The sequence below is a fragment of the Mustela nivalis genome, assembly GCF_964662115.1.
Source record: "Mustela nivalis genome assembly, chromosome: 1".
Lineage (NCBI taxonomy): Eukaryota > Metazoa > Chordata > Mammalia > Carnivora > Mustelidae > Mustela > Mustela nivalis.
Genome location: NC_139020.1, coordinates 175,226,658 through 175,250,764, shown reverse-complemented (window position 1 = coordinate 175,250,764; position 24,107 = coordinate 175,226,658). Strand labels below are relative to the sequence as shown.

The following is a 24,107-nucleotide window of genomic DNA, read 5'->3' as shown; positions in this document are numbered from 1 at the left end:
CACTTATGAACTTCCCCCATCCCTGCCAACTGCAAAAGCAAAGCTAACGAAAGAATCTCCACCAAGACAGCTAAGTACTCTCATGCCCAAGCATCAGAACAAGTAAAGCTTGTGAGGCAGATGAAAAAAGACTGTAAGGAAACCCAAAGAATAGCACCAAGCAAACAATGGAGAACTGTTTTTGAAGTTTTTAGTGGGTGCGCAAAGACTGAAAGGCCCAGTCACTTCTATGCAGACCCATTTCTAAGGGATGTGTCTTCAGAGAGCTAAAGGACAAGGTAATGTCTGCAGAGAGGGATAAGGTAGTATCTTCCTTTAGCTAAGATGAAGGGCAGCTTGCTCACTGCTTGCTATAAAAGGTAAGATCTCAGTCCCATGTTCCTCAGCTATGGGTATGGTATCTATCCCAGCCATATCTTACCACCTCTGTTGGACTTGAGGGCAAGGTCAACTGACGCGTACTCCCGCCTTCACCAGTGAGTAATAAAGCTCTTTGTCACTGACCCAGGAATATCGTGTCTTCTGCTAGCATCCGTGAAACAGCAGCAGGCCAGCTTATTAACTTGTAAGTAGGGAAAATAAAATTCCAGACTTAACAACTTTATCCTACTTTGTCTGTAAAGTACTGGCTAGGAAGTAGGAAAAGACTAGAAGAGGCACGGTATAATTTTAGAAGTATTTCCAAATAAGCCATACTCTACTATGAAGGATAGACTAAGGGGGGGGGGGATATTCTTTAAGTATACTTCTTCAGATATTATAAAGTATCAAGAATCTATAATAGAAAAATACCACTGTATAAAAGGAATAATATATTTGGTGAAAGAATCCTAAAATAGGGAATCAGACTGGGAATTGTACATTCTCCTACAGATCTGAGAAGATAATCTGACCTCTTCATGCAGAGAAGCAAGCAGGGCCAGGGTAATCCCCTGACATCACCTGTTTATAAAGGTGAGCTTTGGATAAAATTTGCCTTAGAGTGCACTGAAATATTAAGCATAAAAATGAAAAAAAAAAAATGATAGTAGAAAAAAAGACTGCCTGTGGGCCCAGTAGAGCATTTCAGAAAACTGACTATATCTTCAAAAGAAAACAAACAAACAGATGTGGCCTCTGTGAATCAGGAACAGAAATTCAATGGAAGGAACAGCATGAGATAAAGAGTATTTCAAGAAATAAGACAAAAAAGCCAAGATAGAGGGTATCAGTGTTTTTTTTTAAATATAAATAAATCACAAATAAAATTAAAAGTTATAAAAGATGAAATATTTCCAGAATCGTGTACAAAATAATATTCAAGTATGATAAACTAATTTTTCACATTCTATGCAAAGTAAATTAAAAGAGAGCTAAACCTAGCTGTATGCTGGAAAAATGCACATTTTTAACTAAAGGGATAAAGAAAAAAATGATCTCAGATGCAACCAACATGTGAGACAAAAAACAAACAAAAAGGAGTTGGTGGTGAGCTCCTAAGAAATAGAAGTGATTCTGACCCCAGACTTGTGCTCAGCAACACTAATTCCAGAAGGCAACAGAATACCACATTGGAATTCTTCAGCAGTTTGGGATGCAACCTTTGTACCAACTAAAAGGTGTCTTCATACTTAAGTCAATATAATTCATTCCTTAAAATGCAAGAGGATGAAACATAGTTATATTTTTATTTTTATTTATTTTTTAAAGATTTTTATTTATTTATTTGACAGAGATCACAAGTAGGCAGAGGGATAGGCAGAGAGAGAGGAAGGGAAGCAGGCTCCCCACTGAGCAGAGAGCCTGATGCGGGGCTCTATTCTAGGACCCTGGGATCATGACCTGAGCCGAAGGCAGAGGCTTTAACCCACTGAGCCACCCAGACACCCCCATAGTTATATATATATATATATATTTTTTAAAGATTTTATTTATTTATTTGACAGAGAGAGATCACAAGTAGGCAGAGAGGAAGGCAGAGTGAGAAGGGAGAAGCAGGCTCACCGCTGGGCAGAGAGCCCGACGTGGGGCTCGATCCCAAGACCCGGGGATCATGACCTGAGCGGAAGGTAGAGGCTTTAATTCACTGACCCACCCAGGTGCCCCATATTTTTAAATGTAACTTATTAACTGTTAAATAATTAAAAATTGAGAAATTAAAAAAAATTAGAATGCAAGAATGGGAAGAGGTCTTGTGGCTAGCATTGCAACTAGGTAAAACATTGCTATCTCATTGATTCTAGCAAAATTCTGGTTAAAAATAATATGCACATATAAAATTATTCATGAGAAAAACAGTATATATACACTTACTATATACATACACACGTGTATATATACATAATATCTAATACATATGTATGCCTTGTGTGTGTGTCTGTGTGTGTGTGTGTGTGTGTGTGTATCAAAATAGCCTATGGGGGCACCTGTGTGGCTCAGTTGGTTGAGCAACTGCCTTCGGCTCAGGTCATGATCCCGGACTTCCAGGATCGAGTCCCACATCGGGCTCCCAGCTCCTTGGGGAGTCTGCTTCTCCCTCTGACCTTCTCCTTTCTCATGCTCTCTCTCACTCATTCTCCCTCAAATAAATAAATAAAATCTTAAAAAAAATATGGCCTATGTATGAAAATGGCATAATAAGAATATAAATCAAAGACCATAGAAATCATTAAGATTTAGTAAGGGAAAAAAAGGAACTGAATTTGTTTAAAATGGAGGGACTCTGAAAAAATAATTTAGATTTAAAATTATGGCTACTATAGGCGTATATACAGAACACCTTGGTAAACTTACACACCAGCTGAAATTTGCATAATATAAATCTAACACCTGGCCCTCAAAATACCTGGGAAAGATACAGTTTCAAATCAGAGAACCAGAAACACTGTTCACAGAGGAAGACAAAGTGAAAACAATGGGAAGAGCAAATAAGTAAAAAAAACAGAGCATGCAGAATAGAACATCAAAACTAAAGCCAACCAAAAGAAAAAAAAATGCCAACCATTGTCATTACAACACAGAAAGTTACAGAATAAGCCATGCATTAAATGACACATAATCAATTTATTAATGGCTTGTGGCTATGGAGGGAGACTACTACCCCATTATAAGAACACATGCATTCTAATTTCAGAGTTACTGAGGTATAAAGAACTAACAGAAACCTCATAACCAAGATAGTCCTGATAATGCATTATTTAAAAAATACATAGTTAAAACAAATGAAAAGAGTCTAGTAAGAAGAAACAAAAAGTAGAAAGTAGTCAAAAAATATTTCAGGAAGATAAAAAGTTCAATGAGGTCTCTGGTCCCTATTTTAAATTCCCTGGACAAAGAAGGTGATTTTCTCAGGTTAGGCCATGAGTTCACCCAGGTCCAATTAACACTGGTACAAAGGTGGCTTCCAGAGCCAGGTCGGACTGAGGCTTACCCCTAAGGTCACTGTGAGCTGGGCCAAACTGCCTGGGAGGTCAACAAGATGTCACATTCTTTTCTTTTTCATTGTCTTTGTGCCTTAAATATCTTCATATTTGTCAGATATAATTCTCTAATTTCAAAATTCTCAAAGAGCAAGGACCATGTCTGACAATTCTTTCACTGTCTTTTCAGTTCAAATTCAATATGAGATACAGGGTAGCTACTCCGTGAACATATTCTTACCTGGATTCTTTTTCCCGTCCTAAACAGAATCCTTCCAAAAATAGTAAAATGGAAAATATACCCACACACATTTTAAGCTCTGATTCATACAGTAAGTACATAGAGATCCAAAAGATCATATTGAACTGTTCCTCAAATGATTTATTCAATTAATAAAATACACATACTGTTTCTAAAATCCAAAATGACCACGCAAAGTCAGTTAACTTTTTAAAATGTTAACTTGCTGGACATGGTGAGCATAAACTTACAGGCAAACTGGAGTTTAGCTTCTCTGCTGACAATCGTTCCAAGCGAATTTGTTGCGAAACACTGGTAACTTCCTGTATCCCAATTTCTGTTGGGGTTAATAACCACAAGATTTCCTCCGTTCAACTTATAACGGTATTCCATACTCAGATTAATATCACTTCCATTCAGCTGCCATCTGTAAAACGAATGTAAAGGTTTTTCCCCTCTTAGTATATTTAAATTAAAAAAAAAAAACTCTACAATATAAAGTCGACTTTAAACATCACCTCCCTTACAAATAAAAGGCAATAAATATATTATTCCATTGTGACATGCCTGAAGCTCAAACATGGCCACATATCAGAAACAAAAGATTCAAACATGGTGAAAGCACAACAGAATAACAGCTAAAATTTAAGGATTTTTGATGATTTTCTGAAGGGGGAGAATAATTTGTTCACTAGGGGAAAAATGAGGCTAGGTCTGTATAGGCAGAGATGAAGTAGAAAGTGGAGGTAATTACCTCATGTGCTTCAGGCCAATCTCATGCTGCCGATGAAGGGGGGAAAGAGCACACTTCTTTGATTTATTCAGACTGACTGAGCACATTTAATAAATTAATTGGATAAGTGCTCAACTATCCATTTCAATTTGTCTGGGTAAATACCCATCCCTGAGGCACTCTCCACTCTTCTCAGCCATCACAATGCTATTTACTAAATGGTACACCACCATAAAAAACCCTAAATGCCACCTAGGGGGTCTCACATAGTAAAGGCATTAACCCCAGAGCCATATTTATCAATGGGAAGCCTGAAGAAAAAAGGAGAAAGAAAAGATTCTGGTTTTTGAACAAGAGTTTTTAAACAGAAAAACTAGGGTTCTTTTAAAAAAGATTTATTTATTTGAGAGAGAAGGAGAGAGAAAGAGTAGGGGGAGGGGCAGAGAGAGAATCTCAAGCGGACTACCTGCTGAGTATGGAACCTGACATGGGGCTCGATCTCATGACCCTGAGATCATGACTGGAACCAAAGCTGGGGTTTGGTAACTGATTGAGTCACCAAAGTATCTCCAGAAAAAACATTATTTTTTTAAAGATTTTATTTATTTATCAGAGAGAGAGAGGGAGAGAGCGAGCACAGGCAGAATGGCAGGCAGAGGCAGAGGCAGAGGGAGAAGCAGGATCCCCACCGAGCAAGGAGCCCAATGTGGGACTCGATCCCAGGACGCTGGGATCATGACCTGAGCCAAAGGCAGCTGCTTAACCAACTGAGCCACCCAGGCATTCTGAAAAAACAGTTTTTAAACAGTGAGCACACTTGACACATCAAAATAGACTTCACCTTTAAAAACTCAGAAATAGGGATGCCTGGGTGGCATCTGCCTTCAGCTTGGGTCATGGTCCTGGTATCAAATCCCTGCATCAGGCTCCCTGCTTGGCGGAAAGCCTACTTCTCCCTCTCCCAAGTCCCCTGCTTGTATTCCCTCTCTCACTGACTGTCTCTTTTTGTCAAATAAATAAATAAATTCTTTTAAAAATAATTAAAATAATTTAAAAAAAAAACTCAGAAATATCCCATAGTCTTAACACACCACTATATAAATTAGAGCCATTTACCTCCTAGAAGACTTAATGTTTATAGTAAAAAGAAACCACTATCAGTTCTATAAATTTTTGTGTATTAAAACAACAATCACTGGGGTGCCTGGGTGGCTGACCCCCGGGTCCTGGGATTGAGCCCCACATCGGGCTCTCTGCTCAGCAGGGAGTTTGCTTCCCCCTCTCTCTATCTGCCTGCCTCTCTGCCTACCTGTGATCTCTCTCTCTCTGTTAAATAAATAAATAAAACCTTTAAAAAATCAAAACAAAACAAAAACAACAATCATGTCAGTTGCTCTTTGTAACTTTGAGAAGTTGGGTAATCTAATACTCCTTTTATAGATGAAGATTTCAGTGAAAAGGTAAGATGTCAATTGTTCCCACATAAATCATTGTTGGATCAGAAGTAGTTCTCATCTGAATTCTAGTCCAGAGTCCTTTCATCATGTCATGTGCGATCTAAAAATTGTGGTATTAATATATAAAATATTTAACCTGAACATATTACATGCTCTAAAAGCAAATAAAGATATGAAATGTTAACATTATCACAAATGAAATTATGCAAAGGTAAATAAAATATTACCTGTCAAAAGTAATGGATTTAGTATGGAAAATCTCAAGTAATCATGAAACACTTAATAAAATATAATCTAATACCATTTATATGAAGTTGTAAAACATGCAAAAATTATAAACCTCCATTCAAGGTATTCTGAAGATCTCATGGAGAAAGTGGGGTATGTTCAGGGGGCAAATACTAGGAAATTTAGATTTTTTTATTTTCTTTCTTGAAGAGTGGTTATATGGATATTCATACTGGACTAGATTATATGTTTATCTCTTTTCTGTATCTGAATAATACATAATAAAATTGTAATGATAGAAACCATAGGAAGTGAACAAATGTGTAAGTTTAGCCCCATGTTGCAATGAATTTTCAGGCAGGTACACGTGCAGACAAACAACATGGGGAAGACATAGTCCTACACATGCTGGGCTTCACTTTCAGAGAATCAATAAGACAATAAATCACAAGTGGAGGGGGTTGAATTTTTAAGCTGTAAATGGCTTGTCAGTTTCTGAGCAACTTCATGCTTGCAGTGGGAAAAACTTCTCTAGAAATGTACATAATTCCACATACTTTTGAAAGGAAGAGTCCCATGACGAAGGGTACTTGGTGTTTTTGTTCCCTATAAAATAGAGTTTGTATGGGAAAAAAGGATTTTAGCTTTAGAGTTAGAATGTTTATGGCCTAACTAAGCATGCTTGATGGCTTCATTTGAAAATTGTGCTTTTGTGTTTAGCTGATGAATAAAAAAGGTACAGTGGCTATGTGGAAAATTGTAAAGATAAATAAAAACACAGAGAAGCTCTTCTTCTTACCTGTTTAATAGCTGGAGAGATTTAAGAGATCGTAAAGTATGTGAGATAATACTTTATTTCAGTAAGTGTCTTAGATCTAAAAGCTATCATCCCAAAGCTTTGACTAAACAACCAAAATGGAAAAGATTTTTGTATGCTTAAATGTTTCTTACTTCCTTTAGCTCAATCTTCATCATACAGACTGAATCCCTAGATTATTTCATTAGGTGAAAAGGTAAAATCTACTCTCTTTTAAATGTTTCTGCTATAACAAAAGTAAGAGTGCTTTCACTTTAACAAACTCTTCAGAGCTAAGATTTACATGAAATACCCCAAAGAATGCTAATTCTCTCTTAACAAGGTGATATAATTATTTCTCTCCTTCTTAACACTATTCATCATTAACTAGACCTCATCCCCGGGTGATGTAAAATTTCTCAATACCTTATTAAACATTAATTTTTTTTCCTCTTGTTGAAAGTATGTGAATTAGAAAGGGCTGTATTTATTTAAATTCTGAATGTGTAAGGAATCTCTGGGCCTGAAATTCCAAAAATTATCATATCCTGAGAATATAATGTACTTGTGTTCCCAAAGCAAAATATTCATATTTGGGCTTGATTTCTAAATATTTCTGAGATTATCTTCTGTACAAGAAACATTCAGGAAAACTGAAGACAGACACACATACTCCTTTTACAAAGTATGTGTCCAATAAATCTATAAATTACAAAAACCTTCTTTGTAGTAAATTGTAGTCAACTGTGCAGAGTTCATGAACACAACATGTGGTAACCAAGTGTGACAGGTGAATGTCACAGGCCATGAATTTGGGAAGCTTTTAGAGGTAGATACTATCTTTTAGATTTGCACAGTCACGATTCTTTGTAATAAATGCAGATGTCCACTTTTATGAATCAAATGTGAAGTTCATGAGAAACTCTAAAGTTCAAGAATGAAATCTTTTTGAAATGACAGAATTGTGTAAAAATTCATGAAAGTAACATTTGCATACCCAAATTCCATTCCAAAAGGCTTAATGCAGTGATCTGGAGCAAAAGAAGACAGCACCATGGCTCTTGAGACTGCATACACACCAGCATTTCAATCCTATAACATTTACATTGTGCTCTAGGAACAGACTAACCTTGTAGCTTTAGTTCAGTGGTAAATGTCACAAGATTAAGCACCTTTGTATAATCATCATGTTGTAACACTCTTGAATGATCTTATGAGTTCACTGCCAGCCTTCAGTGTTCAAATGCTCATTCTACACAAATTAGGATTTGCTTTTAGAATCCACAAGTGAGAAATGGTTTAATATTCATATTTCACAAATGTACTGATTTTCAGGCGATGAGCTCTCATCCCTTTGCATATCTTGGTGTGAAGGTTATATGTGAAATTGCTTCTGGGCCAATACATAGGAGTTGGGAGCTGGAATGAGAAGTCTGGGCTTCACACTCTGCTAGCCTTCCTGAGATAACATGAATCTTATCAATCCACCTCTAAAATCTCTCTGTATCCTATACACAGCAAGGTGCTGGTAACTCCTCACGCTGGGGAGGTAGAGTAAGGAGACTGGGCCAAGCCTGTTCAATGAAATGGTAGAAGTCTATGGCCAATCTCCTTCTAAACATTTTTTTTTTAAAATAGAATTTCTTTAAAACATCATACATGCCCTTGAGCTAACAGGTTTTGAATTTTGAATATAACAGCATAAGGTAGCCAACACAGAAGCTATTACAACTGGCAGTTACTACTTCCTCATGATGAAAACTATGCTTGTTAATTCTGGGAAATACACTGAAACATCAGTGACTGAGTGTAGAAGAACCATTGACTTCCAATACAAAGAACAAACTACGTGTCTGTGTGTGTGTGTGTGTGTGTGTGTGTGCGCGCGCACGCGCACGCGCACAAACATGAATTTACATGTTGTAAGTTCAACCAGTATGAAAAGCCTAAACTTTCAGAGTTGAAAAATGCTTTTTGAAAGCATGACCTGCCATGAACGATGACTGTTTGAATCAGTCATCAGCAGTCATGACTGCTGAATTTCCACCATCAGCCATAACAGGGGATACACAGTGGGTGCTTATAGAAGTTTCATGAGTGGAGTCACCTAGCCATAACCATGACATATAGTCATCCCTCACTGTGGTCATCCATATTAACAATAAACATCTCAAAGATGAGGAATGAATGCATATTTATTCTCATATACCTTATTAGTTATTATTTATGACAATACTAGTTATTACAGGAGATGGTAAATCTTATACAAAACCTCGCTAGTGTGAACAACAATCATGAATATAAGCATAGATCTATCTCGTTGGTATAATTTAAGGCACCAAGTCCTAAAGAGCATCTTTCACTAGAACATGACAAGGTTAGAGACTGTTACCCTTTGAAAAATGAAACTAACAAAACTGAGTGACTTCAGGTGATTTTCAAAATAATCCCCAGATATAATTTATCTCACCGTTGATTATATAAAGGCAATGTCCTTCAGGATATCTATCCTATCCCACCAAATCTGGTCAGGAAATGGAAATACGAACAATATGCTGGTGAAAAAACTGATGTCACATGGTAGACTTCAACATAAAACAAAGTGAGAAGAACAAAATAATTTATTGAAATCTTTAGGGAAGTGGGGCTAGGTTTGGGAAATAAGCCCACACTAAACACTTGTTAAATCAACAGGCAATACTTTATTTGGGGTTTGACAGGAAAATTAGGAATTTAATCACAGAAGCAATTTGCGGTTTTAGATGCGGCTTTCAAGTTAATAAGCAAATGCATTTGTGTTCAAATGCAATGTTTGTTAATATGTTTACTGAAGTGATGAGAATAATTGCAGCCCTTGAAAGAATGAATGTTTGAATTTGCATATTCAATACTTTATCCAAAAATAACTAGTTAGACTTCAGCAATAATTGCCAAAGATAAAAATGAGTTAAATTGCAATGTTGTGTTTTTAAAAATTAAGTCTTTAAAATGTGTTTTATGACATAGATTCCCATTTCTCACTCATTGATAAGTTTTAAGCATATATATTTAAGAAGAAAAAAAAAACCCACTGGGATTAAAAGCAACTCTTCAGTTTACAGAGTTACAGCCTGGTTCCAATTGATCAGTGATTGCCTTAATATTATTCCTACAAGAATTACAGATAAGGTTTGCTATTCATGTCTTCTTTGCCTTACTCCCTTTGAAGGGCCCGCTCCTTACGTGACCTGGCCTGGCCACTCAGAACAATCCAATCTCGGCCTCAGTGATTAGTTAAGAATACAAATGTGACCCAACTGATTTAACTTGATTTTGACCAATACGTTTTCCTTCCTCCTCACTGCACTTCAAAAACATAAGAAAGAAGAACAATAAATGGTGTGAATTAATTTTGACACTCCCATCTGTGATATCTAAAAACTAACTTCTCTATTTTTCTTGGGTTATAGACTGCTCACACTATAAGCCATGTTTTTATTTCTGACCGCATTCAGAACTTTTGATGACACTAACAGGAAGGACGTCCTCTTTTTCCAGCTGCTATGGGAAGGATGTAAGTAGGCCTCGTGTTCTTTTGTCACTTCATGGGCAATCTGTCTTAAAATGGAGCCAAAAAAGGGAATCAGTCCAAACTTAGAATATGCTATCAAATGTACTACGGACCACTTCTCACCCTCTGATCTTTCGTGACATTCTTGACTTCTAACATGATCTAATACCAAATTTGCTTTGTTTTTTTCCCATTTTGCATTCCTTTTTTTTTTTTTTTTTTTCATGCTCCACAGTAGCAGGCACTGTTTGCAAGGTATTTGGGAGGTAAGGAGGAAGAACATACAGTCTTCATCTTTAAGGGAGTTATATCCTACTGAGACAATGGCAGATTCTGGTAAGTTTCACCATACAGGTAGGCACAGGATACAATGGGCATCATCACAGCAGGAGACCCAACACAGAAGATACTGAGAAGGCTTCATGAGAGACACGGTAATGTAGACAAGTTTAAAATGCCTGGTAAGAGATGCTGTTTCCTTCAGCTTCCCTCGGGCACTATAGATATTCTTTACTTTTTAATGGTTAGCAATTATTCCAACCATGTGCAGATTTCATTGATTTTAGCGCCTGACTATGGGTATGGGGATGAGAACTCATCAGCTGGAGAAATCAGGATGCTAAAAGTTGTTGAGCATGAACATAAACGCAGAGAATCGGGCCCAGTAACCCAGCAGAAAGGATTGTATCTCTTTAAGAGCCAAGAGAATTAGAGGAACAAAAACCTCTTATTTGCCTTGAAGCAAGCAGCATAAAAGTGAAATAATAGTGACTTTAGATCTTACATGGCAACAATATATATGTAAGAGACAAACTGCATATAATAAAAATTATACTTAAAATATATATTAGATATTATTACACAGAATATAGAGTATATTATACACAGTCCATATGCTGTATTTTATATTGTACATGTAGAAAATACAGCATATACAAATGCAGTACATATATAGAGCCCCATATGTTAACTATATGTGGTACCATGTACAGTGGTACATTATGTGTGTGTGTACATATGCATGTGTGACTCTGTATGTATAGACAATAAATCACCTCAGACTTCACTTCCTTACATTTTACTCTTTCAATAAACATGAGCAGAAATTAGTTTCTTTTATTTTTCTATCTTATACTGAATGCATTTAGTAGACTTTTGGCAAATTCCATTATAGGGAATCATACCTAAAAGGGAGAAACTGGCAGGGACATGATATTTTGCAATGATATTTAGTCCTTATAACTGGTATATCAATATTTTTTATACTGTACCTTATTAACATAGTTTACTTATCATATAGAGCTGGAAGAAAATAATGTTGGGACTATTTCCTTTTGAGGAGAAAAAAAACAGAAGAGTTACGGTTTTGAGGGTTAGTCTAGAGCAGTGCCATCCAAAAGAACTTTCTAGAAGCATAAGTGATCATTGGTTCATTCTCGTACAGTAGCTATTGGCCACACGTGCCTACTCAGCACTTGAAATAAGGCTGTGCAGAGGTTCCTGGGTGGCTCAGTTTGTTAAATGTCTGCCTTTGGCTCAGGTCATGGTCTTTGGGTCCTGGGATCAGAGCCCATGTCAGGGTCCTGGCTCATAAGGGAGTCAGCTTCTCTTTCTGCTCTTCCCCCAACTCGTGCTCCCTCTCTCTCAAATGAATAAATAAAATCTTAAAAAGGAAAAAAAAAAAAGAAAAAGAAAAAGAAAAAAAGAAAGAAGGCTGCCTTGACTTAAAAATATATTTTTAATCTAACTGATCTAAATCTATAGGGTCAACTTCTGGCTACTAGCTACCATATTGGACAACATAGCTTTTCAATCTCAAGCTAGACTAAATGTGGAAAACATAAAGCCCACATAGGACGTAGTTCACTTGAAGCCTTATTTTCTTTGGCCTATATCATGATTAAAAAGAAAGGTGGAGTTAACACTTGAAGGAGAGTTTCCGAAGAAAAAAATACCTGAATTTTAAGATGTTATTTATCTATTTGACAGAGAGAGAGAAATCACAAGTAGGCAGAGAGGCAGACAGAGAAAGAGGGGGAAGCAGACTCCCCGCCAGAGAGCCTGATGCAGGGCTGGATCCCATGACCTTGGGATCATGTTCCCACGACCTTGGGATCATGACCCCAGCCGAAGGCAGAGGCTTTAACCCACTAGCCACCAAGGTGCCCCCAAAATACCTGAATTTTAAAAGATCTCTTGAAAAGCTTTTGTTACACTGGCCTGGGATTCCTGGATGGTAACTAGTGGCCAGTGCTGAGAAGCAGTCATGATGATTCAATAGGCTTCTAAGTGTTGGACAGTTTCCAGTTATTATTCAAAGTGTCTATACGTTCTTAAGGCACACCCACCTCTTTTAGCTCTGTTACTTGCCTGGTCCCCAGAGGCATTTGCATACGTGGTTCCTTTAAAGGCTGACTGACATCAGTACAAGCGATCATGGATGTTCCTATTTGGGGGTCTTTCATCTGAGCAAATGGTAAGCATTTATAACCCCATGAAAAGCCAGAGAAAGCCCCTCCCATTTAAAAATGTTATTAATACTCCCTCAGGGTAATCTCTTTCAGCGTCATCGGCAATTACAATGAGAATGAATACTAATTAACCTTTAAATATAGACTTTGGGGCTTAGGTGGGGAGATGCAAAGGAAAGAATAAAATTCTCAATTAAACCCTAACACAAGTAATTTCTCTGGAGAATTTCTGAACTTTTGGATTTCTAACATGGCCAATTAAGAGTTCTTTTTACCCAGTGGGATAACCAAGAAAAGATCTCTCATCAGACAAATCTGTCTCAGTCTACAAGACAGGCTGTGGGCTTACGAAGGATAGTCTTTTCTAAGACTATTAAACTTTTTTCTGAATCAAAGGAAACATGTTTGGATTGTCATTAACTTATCATTTCACACGAACCACTGATTTTCTTCCACGGTATCTATTTATTTATCTAACTGCTTATATTTAAAAATACTTATAAAAAACATCACATTTCTCTGATTTTCTGTAAAAAAGAAAATCCCCATTTTTATGTCTTCAGTGTTATTCCACACTTAAACCATTTATCTGTAGTTTTTAAAGGATAGTAAAAAAATAAGAATAAGCAAGCATATTTTCTTCTGAAATACTTAAAGAATATTATAGAATGTAACAAGACTGACTATGAACATCAAAAGCTAGGAGAAAAAAACAGACTATAATGGAAGGTATTGTCCAAATAAATAAGGTCATAATTACAACCTCCATTGTTCTATACTCTCATTTGCTCTATCAGTATAACCTCTTATACAGATAACATGAATAATGGAGTTATTATAGGAAAGCCTAATATTTTCACAATATAAAACCACAATGTGGTTTTTCAAGGTCTTAACTTCTAGTGACTAAAAACCCTTAGGTGAAGTGGAATTTTATATTGGTTACAAGTCTTAACTTTAGAAAATCTTTAGAGCTATAATGAAAGTGTCTCCTCTATTTGGCTACAAACCAAAGTACTTTAAAACAATACGTAGCATGTTAAATTTCTGCAATTATGAGGCATAAAAGGGGATGATCAATTTAAGTCATATATCTCCTAGTCTCAGAATCAGATTTTGTTTAAACTGCAACATACAACATCTCAGGGCACATTATAAAACATACGAAGCTCTATGTAAATGGCAGGACCTCTTCACCCACATTTTATACATGTTGTCAGTATGCTTAAAAACACACTCTCTGGCATTACAATAAATACGCAATATATAAAGGAGTGATTGCAACAAAAGACTATTTCTGGATTTCTGAGCTTGAGATTTCTCACTATTTGGTAAAATTTTACAAACATAATTAAACTCTTCCTTTAGAAATACACTCCTGCCTGACAAAATCTTATATCTAATGACGACATTTCAGCTGAACACATTTATCATCAAATTATTCATAAGATAAATGCTAGGAATACAACTTTACTGACAACAGAGAAACAGCCCACAGATGAGTCATTCATATGGACTCTATCATATTACAGTCATATCTAAAAGGAGAATCTTCTGTTTCAGGGAGAAACAAATGGATAAATTTGGAAAATGGTAGAATGTCCTATGAAAATGCTGGGGGGAAATGTTTCCAGGATAACATCTTATTAAAGTTGATCTGTTCATCTTTCCCCCAAAGAGGAAAGTATTTTCAGATGTTGCTTCTGCCTATATCAGATTAATTGAACTATCTCATTATTACAGATTCTTGATTTTTTTTAAATCCCCTGCTATACTTTTCTTATTTCTATAGGGTGAGAAGGATGCAGAGAGAAAACTTTTTATCACCTCTGCCATTTCTGACCAGTAACCTGGAATTGTTGTTTATTTTGGTGCAAGTATCCAGTAAGTGCTCAATAAGCACATCTTGAATATTGTTTAAAGAGACTGACCTTGGTTACTTCCAGATGCAAAAATACAAAGGTCTACCTTCTAACCCAAGGTTGACCCAATTTAACAAGGAATGTCGACTTCTATTACTTACATGGATTAAGAAAACAAAAGAAGTTCAATAAGATCTATATGACTACTCTAAACACTTAGAATTTTATTAATACAGGCTGAAGTGCTTGTTCTGCAGGTTATAGAAAAGGTTTTGCCAAGAAACTAATACTGTAAACAGAGTTTTCAAGACAAATGCTCACAGTATTCAAAAGAGCATTTTATTTTCAAGGTGCCTCAAGCACTTTTTCATAGCCACTTATATGAAAGCATATGCTCTTTATAAATAATTCATTTCTTCATTAAATTGGGTCACCTAAGCACACTTAACAGTAAAAATTGTTAATCTTGTGTTCTTTAAAAAAGTAAATACGATCCCATCCAAATAAGTTATCATTGTCCCCCAAACGTTAATACTTTTATCTTAAGGTGATGGGAATTCAGATTTTTTTTCTTCTTTCTTCCTTACACCTTTCTGTGATGTTTGAAGGTTTTCAGTGAACAAATATTCATATAATCTGAAAAACACATACTTTTACATAAAAAAACCTACTAAACAAATATAATTTCTCTCCAGGAATAATTAAAATTACTTTAGTAAGAAGTTATTTTATTCTTCTATACTTAATGAATCTTCAAACACATAGTCAGTAAAATGGTAGAGGAAGAAGTCTAAACGCTAAAAAGTACTTTTTTTTTCAACTATGATTTCTAAATACCTTTGGAACATCTGGTTTTATCCCCACAATGGATATATATGATTCCAATGACTACATATAAACACATGTTTATACATTAAATTGCACTATAAATGAGTAAATAGGACATTGTTTATTTAAGAGATTCTACTGTGTCTCCTTTAAATCAAGAACTCTTGTAAAGTGAATAATCAATCAAATATAGACAGTAGGGATCCAAATGTTTACGTATGACATCTGCTGATCATGACATACAACTACAGTTTCATGTATTCTTTCTTAATGATGCCATGAATATACTGAAACCAGAAAAAAAGTTACAATTGCCACATTGTTGTTTCATAATTTGGATTTGCAAACTTGTCACTGTACCTGTAATGAGGTGAGGGGTTGCCTCTTGCTTCACAATTTAAAGTTATTTTTTTATCCTCTGAACCCACAGGGAAAATGCTGTTGCTGGGCTCTCTGATAAACACTGGACCTTGCAAGAGCAGCTCACCTGTATGGGTGGGAGACATCCAAAATAAACAATCATAGTAAGTAAAAGGTACCGCAAAATCTGTATTCTAGAATCAAAGAAGAAAAACAAGTAAAAAGTATCTGCTCTTTCAAAAAAAAAAAAAAGAAAAAGCAGATATTGCCTCCCTTGTCCACAGAACACACTCTGCAGGCAGTGGTTTGCTAATGAGCATCAGTGAAACAGCTGACAGCCTAGTAACATGTATGCAACAATGAAAACTAGTATTGAAAAACATTGCCACATTAATAAATTTCCTTTAAAGTATAAATAAGGCGATACTAATTACTTTTTATAATATAAACTCTACCTAAATTTTCACTGGTGAATATTCTTTTACAGAAGGTCTTTCTGTCCTAAGGGTCTTCACCAAGACTAGCTGAATACCTCAGCATGATCTTTTTCATAAAATCTGCCATGCATGCGAATCTGAAGGTTGACAATATTCTTTTTCTGTTTTGACCTCAAAACACTCAGCACTTGGTAGTATTTCCACTTTATTACTAACCAAGTGAAGAGAAGGAGATAACCCTAAGGAAGTATCTTTGAAAGTATCTTTTAAAGAAAAAACTCAAATATTTTCTGAGAATTTCCACATATACACAAAAATAAAAACCTGTCTTTGTGCTATGCATTTAAAAAGGAATGAGGTAATGCAATCAACAAATGCTTATGCCACTTTAGTTGTACAATCATTGCCAGAGCATTTCTGAAAACAAACAAACTCACAGGGGAAAAAAAAAAAAAAAGAAAAAAGAAAATAAAATTCTTTACTCTCCTATCTTGGGAGCATTCAGTAAAACAGGAGGAACTCCTACTGAAGCAAAGAATGAATAAACAGACTAAGAAACAAAGAGAGCTCACAAGTAGTCAGACAAAGAAAAGAAGTTAGAAAAGCAACGAAAAAAGTCCAGAAACTATGAACTTATATTTTGGCAACTACAAGTAGTAATAACATTCCCAAGAAATGTTTACTATAATAACAAGAATAATAAAATAACATGATACTGAAACTAATCACTGACATGATGAAAACAGCAGTAGCTGGTGCCAGTGCATTAAACCTATGTGGCCATATCTGTTCTTTAATCTTCAGAGAGATCATTATTCCTAATGAATAGAAGAGAAGCATGGGGTCTAAAAGTAGCTAGGTGACAGGGGCAAGTTCACACAGCATTGCAGAAGGTACACACCCTAGAACATCTGAGTCCAGAACCCAGGCAGTGAACCCTCCTGTTATGTTCCAAAAAGCCTTGCCCTTCATCTGGTCTTTGCCCTCACCTTCTGGCAGGTAACCTATGCCATTTGTGATGGGAATGCCTTTGTTTGGGGTGGGGTCTGGCCACCTTGGATCTGAGGGTTGGACCAGCCACACCTCACATTGTGGGATGGGGCCTGGCCATACCAGAAAGACCAATTTGTGACTGATGGTGGGAGATTTTTGTCATGAGGTGTGAGATGACTTGGGCAACTGAGCTCAACTACATGAGCCATCAAGAGTCACTAATTATGTAATGAAGCCCCAGTAAAAACCCTGGACACTGAGGCTTGATAAGTTTCCCTGGTTGGCCAGAGTATTTCCTTACTAAGGCACATACATCAATGACAGGAGGTTTATTCATCCTGAGGACAACAAAAGCTTAGCTCTGGGGAACTGTCCAGATGCTATCCTATGGGTTTCTTTCTTTGGCTGATTTTAGCATGTATCCTTTCCCTATAATAAGCCATAATCATGATTACATTAGCTTTCAGTGACTCCTGTCTGACTCTCTAGCAAATTATCAAAGCCAGAACTTGCAGTTGGTATTAGAAATACCTTAGGGTAACTTAGATGACCTAGGGTAGTCTAGAGACTGTGCACTCAAACCTCAAAGTCTAGCTGAATATGAATACCCTTTTCTCTGCAACATTACCACAAAGTTAATCCTTACTAACACCAGCCATACCTTAAGAAATCAGGCTGCTATCCTCTCTAGCCCCCAGTTTTTATTTACCTCTGAGGGGGAAACACCACTAGGAAAAAGTTCTCACCTTTTTTCATAAAAAGGGAGAACCTTCAGAAGAAATAGATTTTGAAATAGCTATTAATACCCATAATCAAAAAAATCCAATGTTGTCATTTTTCTGATTCTCCCACCGCTAAGTAAGTTTAATGCATTAAAAATTAACAAATAAATATAAAAATGACAATTGACTTCATTAATTAAATTTACTGTCTTAGAAAGTTGAAAATAATTTTAATGCCTATTTGTAAATATTTACAAATATAGTGGATTTTCCATAGCATTTTTTTTTTTCTGGTGTAATAGCTCTTGATTTACTTAGAGTGGTTAATCTATTTTGTTCACTTATGAGATGGTATAGCATCCTTGTTCCAACAAACTTATATACGGGGAGCTTTAAAACAATATTAGAGTAATATCATGGCATAGATTTGAAAATCCCAGGTAAGCTGGGGAGAGAAACTGACAGAAGGAAAATCAGGTCAAGATAAGAAGGGGGTGATTTCCCATGAAAAAGAGAAAAAAAGGTGTATTTTTTAACAAATTTTCCTACAAGTGACTACAATGAAAATTCAAATGTCCATTCCATCATCTTCTAATGCAAGTCATATCCCAAATGATACTCTAATTCTTCTCTAGAGACCATTATTAATTTTAAATGAAGGTGTTAGATAACCATAAACCTTTTTATTCTGACACCCTTTTGAGAGAATGACAATCACAGGTAATTTGCTAACATTTATGTGCCAGGCACTGAACTGAGGAAATTACAAACTTTGCTTTCCTTATTCTCAGGCTATGTTTGACCCCACCCTCTACCCTATGAGGTCCAACGCCGTTCTTGTCTATGCCTCGCAGGCCATGCTGACTGTTGCCACACATGGGCTCAGCCTCCACCACCCTTGTTATTCTTGTGCTCGGATTTCCTTTTGTCATTCAGAAGTCAACATAAATGTCATCCGCTCAGCTTACATGTCCCTCCACCCACCCCTCATTTCCACCTTGCACAGAGGTCCCAAAGCACATCTCGCTGTATCTCACTCTATGTAGACATTATACATGTTCACATATGCTCTTGTTATTTGCATCTAATTCATTGTTGTATCCCCAACTCCTAGAACATGGCAGGTATTCTGTATTTATGTATTGAATGAATAAGATGAATGAAGGAATTCTCACAATAACTCTATATAAAGCTGATATGTTTTTACAGCTAGTGATTGATAAAACCAAGAGTTTAATTCAGAGCTTGTGTTTTCATCTTATAGTTATTTGGCCTCCCCAGCAGAAACTGAGGCACAGAGCAGTTAAATAACCCAACCTGGCAACACAGGTTTGGTTTTTTGTTTTTGTTTTTGGTGGGAGACCTGGTAGCAGACCCTAATAGCCCTATCCTTGGTGTGTTTCCCTTTCCAGTAAACCTCACAGTTCTAAATATGGTCAAAGGCAAAATTAACCATCAGCTTGCTATTTCAACTTCAGTATTTCCGGATAACACTGGAGTTCCCAGCCTGTGAGGCACACACACACCATTTCTGAAATTTAAAGCTCCTAAAGGCTTTTTAAACCATCAGCAGCCATTCAAAAGCCTCCTAAAATGGAAGTACAAATTAATAATCATATCTGACAGGTCAGTCCGTGCTTCATACTCTGAAAAGAAACAAAGACTACTCACTTTTGCTTCACCAGAGGGAAATAGAGATGCTGGGGTATAAGGCTGTCATCTCTTGCTAGCAACATAAACTTGAAAGGAAGAGATTCTGAAGTTTCATTTTCTTCAAAATGAATTTTGATCCTCAAAAGGACAGAACCTTAACGATTCACATGGATAATCATAACCAGGGAAAAGCTGCTTGGCTGAGAACAGAAGGGGGCCTCCTGGCTCACGAAATGGATTCAGTGTAACATTTAGATTGATGCTAAACTTTACTTTCTGTGACAGGGGCATTTTTTTGATATGCTAGCCTGGCTCCAAAGCTCCATTTTACGTTTACAGCCTAAAATAAAGGGCATATAACATTTCCGAACAGTACTAATAAGTCCAAAAGTCCAATCCTGAGGTGTTATTTTTTCCCCCAAACGCCCATGGGCTACTCAGAATAACTACCTTTGAATGTAAGTACAAGCTTTATGAGCTCCTAAGGTAATGTCACCTAAAAGATCAAACTGTGGCCAATCAATTCTAATAGTCATACTCCATATGATTTTTATGAAGGCTGACAAGGAGAAACAGACAAAGCCTTCCAGGAAGTTGGATTACTTTTACTAAAAGAAATAAAATTCCTAAAAGACCATGATGGTATCTCTGACATTGCTATGGAAAAAGGAGAGCATATCCTATTTTCCTTCACTTATTTACATCACATCTACAGGATGCAAAACTGAAGGATATTTTGAAATGAAGAGGGTAAATCCAAAAAGGGAGCTAGGGTGGGCACTGCTACTTAAAGCAGAATTTAAGAAAAGGTAGAGCTAGAAAGGAATAGTCAATGTATTTATAAGGCATCCAAACCAAACAGAAGGGAGCACAAGACTGGGTCAGAGAAAATAAAAGTAGTATGTCACCAATGAGATGAGATCTGTATTCTAGGCCCTACAATTCTACAGATAAACAAACAAACAAACAAATATGGAAACATTTTCTAGCAGTGGGGCATCTTTTTTTTTCAACAGTAGCTTAAAGCTACAAAATCCCAAACAAATAGAAGTGACAAAAATAAAATTCCATTTATATTCTCCCAAAGTCAAGGGAGGATAAAGAATTCAATCTTAATTCATTTCTTTAACAAATATTTGAAGGCCAAACACAATATATGAAAAACTAGTTGTAGCAGGCATTGGTGATTCATAACTCAACCTCTCTTAACTACTCTTTTTCGTTGTCTTCAAAATTTCCCTCTCATTAAAGATACAGAAAGCAAAAGCTAAACTACCTTCCTAGAACACTCTGTAGTTCTTGACTGTGAAGCAAGGTGGACAAGGAGGATTGGATTAGGAGACCAGTAGCAACAAAAGAGGGGTGGATTAGTTTGTGAGGTCCACCATGACACACCACCACAAACTGAGTTGTTTGTGGAATTTACTGTCTCACAGTTCTGCAGACTTGGAGTCTCAAATCAAGGTGTAAACGGGACTGGTTTTTTCAGGGGGTGATAAGGGAAGAATCTACTCCAAGCCTGTCAACTGGGCTTGTAGATATACGAATTCTCCCTGTGTCTCATCAGGTCATCTTCCCTCTGTGCATGTCTCTGCGTCCAAATTTTCCTATTACAAGGATACCAGTCATAATAGATTAGGGCCCACAGTAATGACTTCATCTTAACTAATCCTATCTGCCATGACCCTATGTCCACAAAAAGTCATGTTCTGTGGACCTGGAGATTAAGACTTCAACACCCAATTTTTGAGGGGGACTTAATTTCACCTATCCCAAGAGGTAAGAGAAAACCTGCTAAAAGATTTTAGGAAAGAGTCTCTATACTGATTTTGAAGAAAAAATCAAAACAAAACAAAAAAAAACATGAAGGAAATGCTGAATTTGCTTCATTTCCTTTCTGATATGGAAATTATCGTGTGAGGAAGGAGGTCATGCTGGGAACCCCTATGGCCATGAAGACACCATGAGGGAGAATAAATATATATATCACAGAAAAGCAAACCCAGAGCCCTCACATCTTTGAGTTCCTAAACCAACATGAACCAAATAAGCCCAAACATCACATTAGAAAAATAAACCTTTAATGGGTTTTTGTCATGTGCAGCTGAATGTACTATAACTAACATGCTAGAAAAAAAGGGAAAAGGCAATACAGTATACTTAAGATGAACAAGAAAAAGAAAATGCTTACCAGGAATAACTAATTTATCCATTTCCCACATCTGGAAATGTTATCAAGCAATTATGTTATAAGAAAAAGTGCTGGAGAATGGCAGACACCTGGAGTATGAGAGCATAATAGAGACCAATAGAAAGCAATAAAAATTATTTAATTTGCTAAATTAATGGTTTTACTACCTGATTTGCTCAATCTGTGTTTCACGTTTTGTCCATAAACAGAAATAAAGAAACTGCATGGGAAGCAATGTGCAATAATTAGACAATTAAAAACTGAAAAGGACTATTTAAGCTTTACAGGTGCTGGAAATGAATGTTCAATAAAAAAAAATCCTCCTGTGACTGGAAGAACCTTTCCAAGTCATGACAACTTTTTAGCAAAAAAATTGCATTTTTCTTTCATTGCAGCCTGTCTTTAAAACACACACACACACACACAGATGACCACCCCCATAAACATATACGCACATTATAGATGTATTCAAAGTTAAAATATCTGGATTTTAGCACTTCCGTTTAGTGAACTAATCATATATTTTGATGAAAGTTATCTATTTCACTGGATTAATATTCACTTTGTACAATATTTGAGTAAAAGAGAACGTGGGAGAATTTTGAGGGTGCCCAATATTTAATTTTGATACTTTTAACCAATGGCTGCATTTCTGATTTGTAAACTGTCCTTTACAACTGAATGAAACAGTTAACCACTTCATTGTTATACTGCAGAAAATAATGTATGTGAGGATTAAAGGCTTAGCAGATGGGTTGAAGTCTTTGCAGATGAAAATGTTTTCATAATGCTTTCTGGCTTTCTTTATTCAAATTCATGTTTTGTCTCCATATGAATGTGAGTTCTAGTGCTTTTGAACTTCCTTGACATCCTTCCATAATCCCCAGCCCAGAGTTATACCTTCCTTGCTAGAGAGTTTAATAGCAAGTCCACATGACCAAAAAATAAAAAAAAGTTACAATGCTACTTTCAGATGCAGTGTGTCATGTGTGCACAATATAGCCAAGAGTGTACAATCTGTGGCTCATGTGCCTAAAAAAAATCCACTTACATCCCCACTATTATCCCACCTTTCACTGAACATCTCTGATATATGCAAATTCACAAGGTTCTCACCAATCATACTGAATTGAAGACTTCATTAATTAACTCTTTTAAAAACATTTCTTAGACTTCCTCCCCTCAAAGGTTTTAATAGATTATTATGTATGTGGTTTCTATTGTTTGCCAAAGAGATTGGGTCAAAGCTCTTTGGGGCCCAGGCATGATTCCCTTCATGTAGTTTAGAAAGGATGTTTCATAATGAACTCCACTTCAAGGCTATTGTTTCTATGAAAAAATAACTATACAATAGAGAATTTCTATTATAAATCAGTTGTAATGGAGAAGCTATTAAGAAGTAATACCAGCTGGTGATTGCATTCTGTAGTATTTTTGCAGTGTAATCTCATAAAGTAGAAAACAGCATAATTGTTTCTTGCCTACACCTCAGTAAGCAGAAGCCAGCACAGTGTTTGTAAATGTCTGTGTATATAAAATACCATCTAGCTCCCTCTTCCCAGCAAGGATCCTGCTTTCTTCTTTCTAAACAACTAAGGGTATGAAGCTGGGCTGTGCGGGAGGTACAGAGACCCACAGAAGCAGGACAGAGGACAGCCATTGCCAAAACCGGTGTCTGGAACTATGGGATGGGAGTTGGGGGGTCTCAGAGCTGCCTGAACTTGAATTACTAAATAATTTCTCAAATTTGCTCTCATCATTTTTCATTTAACCACAACTAAAATTTATTTTTCATCATGATTTATTGTAGACACAGCAGGTGTGTGTAAACGCACATACAAGTGACAAAAAAGAGTCTCTTGAAATAATACTTATGTTTGTTGCATTCTGGGTCATAGCATTTTTTCTATTCTATTCCACCCAATCTCCTTTAACCTATTCTTTTTTTTTTTTTTAATGCCAGACATAAGTACACATTAATATTATTACCCGTCAATGAGTTTCCATCCTCAATTTGATAAACCCTGGTCTAGAACCATGCCTGTCCTGCCCTCAGTGTCCTAGATTATTATTTTTTATTGTATTTGTGATGACTGTAAGGCATTTCTTTAACTTCCTTCATTTAGGAATTAAACCAACTTAGGCAGTGAAGGTAAAGAACTGTCTGCTTTGGAAATGGAAAGAGTA

The 24,107-nt window shown here is 36.4% G+C and overlaps 1 protein-coding gene across 2 annotated transcripts in view; it reads right to left on the bottom strand.

Annotated features, from left to right (window-relative positions):
- Nucleotides 1-24,107, bottom strand: part of CNTN3 (contactin 3) — a 336,043-nt gene that overhangs the window by 207,857 nt on the left and 104,079 nt on the right. The window contains exons 3-4 of one of the 2 annotated variants that reach the window (XM_082740072.1): nt 15,925-16,051; nt 3,891-4,066 (exon numbers count right to left, since the gene is read on the bottom strand). In XM_082740072.1, coding sequence (XP_082596198.1) covers nt 3,891-4,066; nt 15,925-16,051 — 303 coding nt within the window. The remainder of the gene's footprint in view (nt 1-3,890; nt 4,067-15,924; nt 16,052-24,107) is intronic. The other variant, XM_082740073.1, reaches the window with a different exon arrangement.